This window comes from Nilaparvata lugens, chromosome 7, assembly GCF_014356525.2.
Source record: "Nilaparvata lugens isolate BPH chromosome 7, ASM1435652v1, whole genome shotgun sequence".
Classification (NCBI taxonomy): domain Eukaryota; kingdom Metazoa; phylum Arthropoda; class Insecta; order Hemiptera; family Delphacidae; genus Nilaparvata; species Nilaparvata lugens.
Genome location: NC_052510.1, coordinates 61,242,830 through 61,255,340, shown reverse-complemented (window position 1 = coordinate 61,255,340; position 12,511 = coordinate 61,242,830). Strand labels below are relative to the sequence as shown.

At 33.6% G+C, this 12,511-nt stretch overlaps 1 protein-coding gene across 3 annotated transcripts in view; it reads right to left on the bottom strand.

Annotated features, from left to right (window-relative positions):
• LOC111054830 (neuropathy target esterase sws) overlaps positions 1 to 12,511 on the bottom strand; it is a 104,723-nt gene that overhangs the window by 64,737 nt on the left and 27,475 nt on the right. For all 3 annotated transcript variants that reach the window (XM_039433304.1, XM_039433303.1, XM_039433302.1), the window contains exons 3-5: positions 10,372 to 10,475; positions 9,156 to 9,272; positions 2,602 to 2,696 (exon numbers count right to left, since the gene is read on the bottom strand). In XM_039433304.1, the coding sequence (XP_039289238.1) occupies positions 2,602 to 2,696; positions 9,156 to 9,272; positions 10,372 to 10,475 (316 nt within the window). The remainder of the gene's footprint in view (positions 1 to 2,601; positions 2,697 to 9,155; positions 9,273 to 10,371; positions 10,476 to 12,511) is intronic.

The window sequence follows — 12,511 nt, the reverse complement described above, 5'->3', positions numbered from 1 at the left end:
TGAAAATGACCCAAGTTATAGTCGAAACTAGTCGTTGAAATATTTTAAAGTTTTTAATAATAAAGGGTACTACAAGTTTTTATTAATTCATCAGAGTTTTATATTTATGTCAACGATGAATCCTAACGGCGAATAAAAGAAATTCTATTCTAAACTTAGTCCTATTGATTGATTGTCAACATTCCACATTTCAACTTGAAAATTTCTCAAGTTATGGTCGAAACTAGTCGTTGAAACATTTTAAAGTTTTTAATAATAAAGGGTACTACAAGTTTTTATTAATTCATCAGAGTTTTATATTTATGTCAACGATGAATCCTAACGACGAATAAAATATATTTTATTCTAAATTTAGTCTATTGATTGATTGGAAATTTAATTATAAACAGACATTCATAGTCTGTTTCATTATACAAATTTAGAACAAAATAATATTGTTTGAGCTACAGTTGAACTTGTTTACTATTCTCAAAGCTTTTAAAAGAATTTCAAATATAAGATAACTGATGTAGAATACAGCTATGTAAAGCAAATAGACACTACGCATGAATTTCAACTACATTTTCCTTGAGTCCAATTTAGCACGACTATCAGAGTATTCAGGATTGATAATAAGATGGCTCTCATACTACAGCATTCAATAGCTATTACAAGTAGTAATTATACAATCCAATTGAGAATTGTTCCCATTTTGAATTCAGTTCTTCATTGTTTACTCCATAATATCGGAGCACCGAGCTTCGCTCGTTATTTATTTATTGACTTTTGATAAACTGAAAACAATTCTTTAAAATGATTGGGGAAGTACTAACAGGCACAGCCCAAAACTGTTTCTTTCCCGAATTTTGATTTATACACTATAAATAGTCTAGAAAGTAGGTTATGTTCCATAAACTTGAATTCAGGTTCAATTTTCTGTTCAAACATTTGAAAACAAAAAAAAAATTATAATTTAGATTATATACCAAATTGAATAACAAAATAACACTCACTAATCATTGTCAAATGATGATCAACTTTGAAAATTATGATATACTCTAGTTTAGGAGGATTATCATGTCATGTCAACAAATCAGATTATGTTGATCAAATCGATAAAATTTCTCGCTGATTGATTATGATTACACAGCTTAAAATAATTCTGTCTCTCTCCCACACAGGTCTCTCTTCTGTTATCGAGAGACGAAGAAATTATCATCTGTTTTTCAAGGATGAATTATCCTTTTAATGTCGTTCAGCGAGTTTTCCAAAGAATGAGACCTAGTGCAATCGGATCTTTATATCATAAACCTACTATGTTCCAAATTTCGTGAAAATCGTTAGAGCCGTTTTCGAGATCCGTAAAACATAAATAACCAGATATAAAAATAACCAGATATATACAGAAATTGCTCGCTTAATATAATAGGATTCTAATTTGTTTATTATTTATTCTTTGTAAATTTTGAATTTATAATTTTACCTAAATAATTTATACTCAACTCTTTACTTCCAATCTTCAACTGAGACTTGTTCTCTTTTTAGATTCTGATCTTGATCGTTTCACTCTACAAGAATGAAGCATTGGAGGTGAATAATCATGAGATTGAAAGAGTACATAAAGTTAATATTCTAGGAGTCACAATAGATAGTAAACTTTCATGGAAATCCCATTTAGAATGTTTGAAAAATAAATTAAACTCTGCTGTATATGTGCTTAGGACCATGAAAAACCTACTAGATATTCAAACTTTGAAAGAGGTCTATTAAAGTCGCACATAACCTTTATTTGGACAATTTATTTTATGAAATTGGGATGAAAAGAAGTTTTGGACTGTAGTCTGTTTCTTTGCACTTAAGTTGATTGTCAATGATAAATAAATAAATAAATTAAATTAAATTATGCGCTATTCCATTCACATATGGCATTGAATTTTGGGGTAATTCTACGGATGTCAGCCAGATCTTCAAGTTGCAGAAATGGGCGCGTTATGGTAGGAGAGTCAATAAGAACTAGTTGCAGACCCTTTTTTAAGCAATTGAAAATTCTCCCACTCCCTAGTTTATACATGTTGGAAGCAATTTGTCTTATAAAAAAAATGATGTTGAAGAAGGGTTTTATGATATATTCCTATGAGACAAGACACAGACATGTACTCAGAGATGAAACACATCGTACAGCTTAATATGCGAAAGGGGTAACCAGGGTAGGAATTCATCTATTCAATGCATTGCCAACACATTTAACCTGTCAAACGCTTGAAAAACTGAGAGCTCAGTTTAAGACAAAACTGGAAGGACAGTGTTTTTATTCGATTCAGGATTTTTTCAGTTGCTTTAGTTCACGGTGATTTTCCGTAGACCCTCGATAGTATATATGTAACAATCTGTTTCATAAATGCACAATTCAAGTTAAATAATTTAAATGATTGACAAGTCCATACACCCCTTTGAGAGGAGGACAGTGGTTGCTAAATTATCTATATATCTATCTATCTATATTCTCGATTTGTTTATTTATTCTTTGTACATTTTGAATTTATTACCTTAATAATTTATACTCAACTTCAACTTTTGATCTTAAACTATTTAATAACTAATAAACTATTTATTTAACTGTACCTTATACTTTGTAGCATGTAGAAGGCATCGGGTGGAACTCTGTCATCTATTGTAGATATATCTTCTTGTAAGAATTCTGCAGGGGGTTCCAAAACCTGTAAAACGTGAGAACATATTTATTTATTTATTTATTTATCACATTGTGTACAAATACTTAACATGAGGAAAGGCACAACAGGCTCATGCCCAAAACTGTCCCATTTCCAATATATACTATACTGTCCAAATCAAAATGTTGGTTATGTCACTTTCACTTTTCAAAATAAAATTTACGCTCTTCAATACTCACAATTCTATTCTTAGCTGCTTTAACCAGTCTACAGCTCTGTTTGTGGCTTTATGCAGGTGTCTTAGGTCTCCCTCAAAAGAATGGATTAGACACTCAGCAATGCATTAGTTCTAGCTCAGAATTTCCCCTCTCCAAATAACATCTTCACCATCTTCACATGAAGCTAGAAGGGCCTCCACGAGGTGCGTCTGGATACGCAAATGCAGGATGGAGACCTACATTTGGGGAACTGAATCGAATGCATGCCATGGCGGACTAGTGATGATGAAAATTGCTGCCTTGGCGGTGTGTTGGTATTTGTGATTAGATTGGCAATGATAGCATTTATGAAAATTGAGAGTGTCATTTCCACTGCAAGGAGTGCACAGAAGGAGCCAAACATTTAGGCGTACATAGGGAAATTCCCTAATAAATCCTTCTACCTGGTGCTGTACGTTCTACAAACTCACAGCAAAATGATGCCAACAAGGCCTAATTGGAGGTGAATAATCATGAGATTGAAAGAGTACATAAAGTTGATATTCTGAAGTCACCATAGATAGTAAACTTTCAAGGAATCCAATTTAGAATGTTTGAAAAATATATTAAACTCTGCTGTATATGTGCTTAGGACCATGAAAAACCTACTAGATATTCAAACTTTGAAAGAGGTCTATTAAAGTCGAACATAACCTTTATTTGGACAATTTATTTTATGAAATTGGGATGAAAAGAAGTTTTGGACTGTAGTCTGTTTCTTTGTACTTAAGTTGATTGTCAATGATAAATAAATAAACAAATTAAATTAAATTACGCGCTATTCCATTCACATATGGCATTGAATTTTGGGGTGCATTCTACGGATGTCAGCCAGATTTTCAAGTTGCAGAAATGGGCAATTCACGTTATGGTAGAATAGTCAATAAGAACTAGTTGCAGACCCTTTTTTAAGCAATTGAAAATTCTCCCACTCCCTAGTTTATATATGTTGGAAGCAATTTGTCTTATAAAAAAAATGAGTCGATGTTTAAGAAGGGTTTTATGATACATTCCTATGAGACAAGACACAGACACAGACTCAGGGATGAAACACATCGTACAGCTTAATATGCGAAAGGGGTAACCAGCGTAGGTATTCATCTATTCAATGCATTTCCAACACATTTAGGAACGGTTTCCGAGCTCGAGATTTGGCTAAGTTCTAGACTTTAAACAGCTGGAGTAGAAAAATTGACTTTCCAAAACGGGGCTTAGTCGTAGTCATTGTCAGTCACGTTTGAATTAAATTTCAAAAAACTAGAAAATTAAACACAAAATAAATAAAGAGAACAGTGTAGAGTTTCAGCTATTCTGATTTATTTAGAAATGTTTAATTCCGTCAAGGAAAGACGTTTCCAATTATTATAGAAATGAGAAAATAAAAACTGCGACTACTGTTATATAAATTCTACTACGTCCCGTTTTGGAAAGCTAATTTTCTGATTCCAGCTGTTTAAAGTCTAGAACTTAGCTAAATCCCGAGCTCGGAAACCGGCCCTTAAACTGTCAAACGCTTGAAAAACGGAGAGCTCAGTTTAAGACAAAACTGGAAGGACAGTTTTTATTCGATTCAGGATTTTTTCAGTTGCTTTAGTTCACGGTGATTTTTCGTAGACCCTCGAGAGTATACATGTAACAATCTGTTTCATAATGCACAATTCAAGTTAAATAATTTAAATGATTGACAAGTCCATACACCCCTTTGAGAGGAGGTCAGTGGTTGCTAAATTATCTATATATCTATCTATATTCTCGATTTGTTTATTTATTCTTTGTACATTTTGAATTTATTACCTTAATAATTTATACTCAACTTCAACTTTTGATCATAAACTATTTAATAACTAATAAACTATTTATTTAACTGTACCTTATACTTGTAGCATGTAGAAGGCATCGGGTGGAACTCTGTCATCTATTGTAGATATATCTTCTTGTAAGATTCTGCAGGTGGTTCCAAAACCTGTAAAACGTGAGAACATATTTATTTATTTATTTATTTATCACATTGTGTACAAATACTTAACATGAGGAAAGGCACAACAGGCTCATGCCCAAAACTGTCCCATTTCCAATATATACTATACTGTCCAAATCAAAATGTTGGTTATGTCACTTTCACTTTTCAAAATAAAATTTACGCTCTTCAATACTCAGATAAACGAGCAAATTTTGAATCAAAAAGATACTATTAAGCCCGGTTGCACAAAAGCCGGTTAAATTTTAACCGTGATTAATGTCACGAGAACTAATAAGAAATGACATTTTTGATAAGACGGCTTCTCTGATTGGTTCTCGTGAAATTAATCACGGTTAAAATTCGACCGGCTTTTGTGCAACCGGGCCTTGGAGTCTAAAATTAAAAGATCAATGCATGAAAGTCAACTCATCTAATACAGGTTAATCTAAGCTTCATAATTCTGATACAATCGATGATCTTGTACTTATAACTAATTCTATAAGAAACCTGAAGATAATAGAAATATATTTTTCCTACAGATACCCTGAAAAGTGACCATTTGTGCACTGATTGCAGGCTGCAAAGAATCACTTTTCCGCACTAGTGCGCAAAGTGAGTACTTTGCGTACTCCAGATTTGCAGCATGACAACGCAAAATAGTTAGTAGGTTATATGGAGCACCAGTGCAGCAAAATCAAAATGAAGTTGGTAACAGTGACTGCTGTGGCTGCTATAGTGAGCAGAGGTGCAACCAAGCACAACGCGCTAATTATTAAGTAGATATTATAACCAAGGACAACGACAGCACAGTGCCACCACAGCACACACCACACAGCCGCATCGCCATTCAAACACTACTACATTATTCAGGCAATTTTACCCATAATTACCCACTTTTCATATTCAATGGTAACTAGGAAAAATTTAATGTGAAATACGTGCGCAAAGTTCGTTTGCTGCACTCAAGAAACCATTCCGCCCTCGCCTACGGCTCGGGCGTAAACGTTTCTTTCGATGCAGCAAACTGTCACTTTGCGCACTAGTTGCACAAATATTAATGCATTTTCAGTACATGGCAACGAATGTTCAATAATGAGTGTTATTGAACATCATTCCAATTCAATTGATAATCCTTGAAGTTATTCTAACTCTAATCCAGCTTCTACTTCACAATATCTGGATTAAATTTTATCTATCACTCATCCTCATAATTAATGGATTTTATTGTAACTGAATTATATTGTATAAACTTGTAATTTCACGTGGAAATAAACTGAATTGAATTAATGAAGATCAATTCTTTCTTAACTTGTTTATCAACTAAGTGATTTAAACAATTTTATTTTTATCAATAAAATTGTTTAATTCACTTCCTGAAGATCTTAGAAATATGGAGAATGGAACTTTTTAAATTCATATGAAACGTTTCTTAACAGCTAACCCTTTAAACAAGATTGAAGATTTTTATACATTAGCTAGGAATATTCGGTTATAAGTTGAAAATCAGGTGACATATTATCATAGGGTACTGATAGTGTAACTTACTGATGTAATATATTTTTATTTTGTATCATGTTGTATATATTTGACACTTGTATTGTATCTGATGACCTCAGATATTGCTGCAATAAAGATTCGATTCTATTCTATTTTTTAACGTCTTTGGTATTTTTTATGACCATTATCCAATCTCACCTAGTTCTAATGACGAATTTAGAATCTTTTTCACTTTTTTCCAACACTTTTCATACAGTTCAACCCTTTCTAAAAGTTAAAGTTCGGACTCTAGACGAGGAATAAGTTCAAAATAAGTTCCGCTTTACATACTAGAGGCAAGGGTAATTTGTGTGTTGTCTCACATAGGTTAAGGCTTTTTGAGAAGAAGCCTACCTGCATGAAAGTCAACTCATCTAATACAGGTTAATCTAAGCTTCATATTCTGATACAATCGATGATCTTGTACTTATAACTAATTCTATAAGAAACCTGAAGATAATAGAAATATATTTTTCCTACAGATACCCTGAAAAGTGACCATTTGTGCACTGATTGCAGGCTGCAAAGAATCACTTTTCCGCACTAGTGCGCAAAGTGAGTACTTTGCGTACTCCAGATTTGCAGCATGACAACGCAAAATAGTTAGTAGGTTATATGGAGCACCAGTGCAGCAAAATCAAAATGAAGTTGGTAACAGTGACTGCTGTGGCTGCTATAGTGAGCAGAGGTGCAACCAAGCACAACGCGCTAATTATTAAGTAGATATTATAACCAAGGACAACGACAGCACAGTGCCACCACAGCACACACCACACAGCCGCATCGCCATTCAAACACTACTACATTATTCAGGCAATTTTACCCATAATTACCCACTTTTCATATTCAATGGTAACTAGGAAAAATTTAATGTGAAATACGTGCGCAAAGTTCGTTTGCTGCACTCAAGAAACCATTCCGCCCTCGCCTACGGCTCGGGCGTAAACGTTTCTTTCGATGCAGCAAACTGTCACTTTGCGCACTAGTTGCACAAATATTAATGCATTTTCAGTACATGGCAACGAATGTTCAATAATGAGTGTTATTGAACATCATTCCAATTCAATTGATAATCCTTGAAGTTATTCTAACTCTAATCCAGCTTCTACTTCACAATATCTGGATTAAATTTTATCCTTCACTCATCCTCATAAATAATGGATTTTATTGTAACTGAATTATATTGTATAAAATTGTAATTTCACGTGGAAATAAATTGAATTGAATTAATGAAGATCAATCGGATTTTTTAGATTCTTTCTTAACTTGTTTATCAACTATTTTTTTACGTCTTTGGTACTTTTTATCCTATTATATCAAGCGAGCAATTTCTGTATTTATATATCTGGTTATTTTTATGTCGAAAACGGCCCTAACGATTCTCACGATATTTGGAATATGGTAGGTTTATGATGTGAAGATTCGATTGCACTAGGTCTCAACCTTGGGAAAACTCGCTGAACGACATTAAAAGGATAATTCATCCTTGGCGAAACAGCTGTGGATAGTAAAAAAGTGAGTATGTGAAAAATCAAAATATCGCATCCCCGAAATTCATAAGATGACGTATAGCCAGCTGTGAAATATAAACACGATCATTTTAGAGAATTGTGTTCTGTTTATCAATCAATAAAAATAATGAGCGAAGCTCGGTGCCCCGATATTGACCATTATCCAAACTCTATCTCACCTAGTTCTAATAAAGAAAGTCCCAGTTCTAATAACGAATTTAGAATCTTTTTCACTTCTTTCCAACTCTTTTCATACAGTTCAAGCCTTTCTAAAAGTTAAAGTTCGGACTCTAGACGAGGAATAAGTTCAAAATAAGTTCCGCTTTACATACTAGAGGCAAGGGTAATTTGTGTGTTGTCTCACATAGGTTAAGGCTTTTTGAGAAGAAGCCTACCTACATGGGAGTCAAGCTCTTCAATCACCTACCATCTTCAATTAAGTGTAGAAATCGCAGATAGCGTTGACGAGTTTTTTGATAATGGAACTTACAATAATATAAGAAATTACTCATATTATACATGATTCATGTAGTGGCCTACTGTATGGTATATATGTTTTATGTTCTATGTTTTGATTTTATTTTTGACGATACACTATTCGATACAATTAACTTTTTGTACAATAATGTGTAAATAAAGAATTTGATTGATTGATTGAAAAAACTAAGTTTAAAAGTTCAACTCTAGACAAGGAATAAAAGGCTTCCTCTCATTTATACTATTTTTCTCTCAGCTCCAACCATTTTTCTTTTCCTCATCTTCTTCATTATTCACCTCGAGAGTTCACTTTTTCTTATAGTAGTCTAGAAACTTCTAGGGCCGGTTTCCGAGCTCGGGATTTAGCTAAGTTCTAGACTTTAAACAGCTGGAGTCAAAAAATTAGCTCTCCAAAACGGGACGTAGTCGCAGTTTTTATAACAGTTTTTATTTTCTCATTTCTATAATTGGAAACGTTTTTCCTTGACGAAATTGAACATTTCTAAATAATTCAAAATAGCTGAAACTTTACACTATTTTCTCTTTATTCTATTTTGTGTTTAATTTTCTAGTCTTTTGAAATTTAATTCAAACGTGACTTTGACAATGACTACGACTACGCCCCGTTTCGGAAAGCCAATTCTCTTACTCCAGCTGTTAAAAGTCTAGAACTTAGCCAAATCCCGAGCTCGCAAACCATCCCCTAAAATTAAGATATCAATAAACCGGTTATCGGCTTTAAGATTTTGAAATATTCGTTTACCTTGAGCTGTTGAGGGGCATTTTCCTTCTTCATTTGCAGCAATTTTCTGGCGAATTTGATGACTAGTTTCCGCTTCTTGCCTTGACCTCCATGAACTTGCCCCGAAATAGATTTCACCTAAAACAAAAAACATTAATTAATCAAAATGAATTTCATCCTACACCAACTAAATAGCCACATTGTACGATTGTATTGCACACACATCTTCCTCTTCCTCTAACAATTTACAACTCTTTTTGTGTAGTTGAGAAGTTGATATTGTGGTATAAATTCATATTGAGATTGACAATGGTGTAATAACCGAAACCGGTCTTTCTAATTATCAATAAATCAGTGGTTTTTTGACAATTTCTTAGTCTTTTTCATTCAATTTACAACTCTATTATGGCAAATTGAATGTTGCAAATAATTTAATTTGTAAACCATTGTAAATAATTCTGCATATTGATTCAAAATTTGCTCGTTTATCTGAGTATTGAAGATCGTAAATTGTATTTTGAAAAGTGCAAGTGACATAACCAACATCTTGATTTGGGCAGTATACAGTAGTATAAATTGGAAATGGGACAGTTTTGAACATGAGCCTGTTCTGCCTTTCCTCATGTTAAGTATTTGTACACAATGTGATAAATAAATAAATTGATAATTTGAGAAATAATTCCTTAAGGTGCAGAGTTAATGTAAAAACACAGAGTGTTTGTGACCGACAAACATCTCGAGGGATCTACTTACACCAGAATAATGAGAAAGGTTTTAGTAAACACGGATCGAATAGCACATAGAATTGTACATTTTTCTCCAAATTTTTAATTTTATAATTTTGAAGCGGCCTCATGAAAGTACTTGAGATATCAATTCTTATGTAAAATTGTCTGAGAAATCCAATGGAACCACTAAAAAGTTTGTAACGATTTATAATGATTATTGAGATAGTGGGGGACAAAATATACTGTAAACTAAATTTTTTAACTTCACCTCAAATTTCAAAAGAATACCTTATTGTTGACCTTTATATTGAATCATGGAGAATTCGATTTCGAAGAGATAAAGTAACGTTTTCGTCTAAAACGCACACAAATCTAACAAATCTGGATTTGAGGAAGACAAAACAGACAGAGAAAGCATTTTTGAAACGATTTAGAAGAGATTTTATAGTTTAAATAATAATTTCAGTAGTTTTGAATAGTAGAATACTGTAATTTTATGTAAAATCTACCTTTCTGAGCATTTTACGGCCGTAGAATAGAACTTTGTCTCTTTTTCGGAATCTTGGTCGAGTAGATCCTACTCCAACGAACTCCTTTACTTCGGGCAGAAATTCTGAAAAACACAACAACAAATTATTATTTCCTACAGTTACGTTGAAAAGTGGCCATTGCTGCACTGATTACAGAACGCAAAGAATCACTTTTCCGCTCTAGTGCGGGAAAAATTTTTCTGCACTCCAGATTTGCAACATGGCAACGCAATAGTATATTTCGCACCTAGAGCAGAAAATGAGATTTTTCCAGCTCGAAATCGGTTTTCAAGTCCGAGGCCGTAGGCCGAGGACTAGAAAAGATTGAGAGCTGGAAAAACATTTTTGCCCGTGGTGCGAACGATATTTTTCGCCACACTACAGGTATTGCTGACAAAATAAATAAAGAATACAAAATAAAGAATACTCGTTAAGCTATCGTACCTATCTCTTGATTTTAGTGGTAGAAGATTTGCAGTCAGGATTTCAGATTCTTTTAAAATTTCACTTGGAATACCACAGTCATCTTCAAGCATTTTTGAAAATTCGGAATGCACTAATCAACAATAAATAATTGAATAAAACTGGTTGCGAAGCGAATTAGTTTGATTCGAAACTGGAACTAAAATCATGGCGACTTCAGCTTATTATGAAAGTGGACACTCGCCCGATCTAGCGGATGACTTATTAATAATAATTAGCGCGTTGTTTCCAGCCATAAGCGGCTGGAAAGAGACAACTTTCTGGCCTAGACGGGAAAAGAAACCCTTTTCTGACGTCGTCTGCAAACAAGGTCTTTCAGATCTACGTAGGGACTGGAAAACAGCTGCTTTCTGTGCAGTGTGGCGAAAAATACTTAGTAGGTTATATGGAGCAACAGTGCAGCAAAATCAAAATGAAGTTGGTAACAGTGACTGGGCTGCTATAGTGAGCAGAGGTGCAACGAAGCACAACGCGCAAATTATTAATTAGATATTATAATGGAGGACAACGAGGACTTTAGGATTTTAGGATTAAGGTTTTTATCAATAATAAAATTACACAGAAAAACATTTGATGGATTTCAGGCAATTTTACCCATAATTACCCACTTTTCATATTCAATGGTAACTGTAGGAAAAACTTAATGTGAAATACGTGCGCAAAGTTCCTCTGCTGCACTCAAGAAACCATTCCGCCCTCGCCTACGGCTCGGGCGTAAACGCTTCTTTCGGTGCAGCAAACTGTCACTTTGCGCACTAGTTGCACAAATAACTATTTTAGAAAAATACAGATACTGAAGAGAAGTATAATTAGAAGATATTGAATAGATAAAGCTAAAAAAATTCTTACTAAAAATGATACACACTTAAATGTATACACTTTAATAGAAGTACTTTCAATTCAATTCTTTATTGCCAAAATTTAACAACGCAACAAATCAAAGCTTAATAAATCAAACACTTATCACTTTAATAGAAGTAATAATAAAACTTCATTATAGATAATTAATGTACTGTCTAATAAGTTTAATTTCAGGAATATACAGAGTGGCACAGAATAACGGGTACTTTTACAAACGCCATAAAACATTAGTGGGAAGGGCAAAAATGATTTTATTCAAACTTAAGTACCTAAAGTTCAAGACTTGCCATTTGAGAATTATTAGTAACATCTATCAATTGTTGACAATTACTCCTTTAAGATGGCTTCCTCCTGTACGAATACACTCTTGAAATCTGTGTTGAGATTCCTGAACGATTGCTGCAAAATTTCAGCTGGGATATTGTTAATTTCATTTTGAATTGTCTGTTATGATTCAACTACAGTTATTGGTCAAGTTGTGAAAACGTTTGATTTGAGATAGCTCCACAAACAGAAAATCGCAGGTGGACAGATCATGAGACCGGGAAACGAAGATGTTGCAGCGATCAATGAGGAAACGTCAACACAAATTTCACGAATGTATTCGTTCAGGAGGAAGCCATCTTGAAGAAGTAATTGTCAAAAATTGATAGATGTTATTAATAATTCTCAAATGGCAAGTCTTGAACTTTACATTAGTTTGAATAAAATCATTGCCCTTCCCACTAATTTTTTATGGCGTTTTTAAAAGTTCCCGTTATTCTTTGTCACCCTG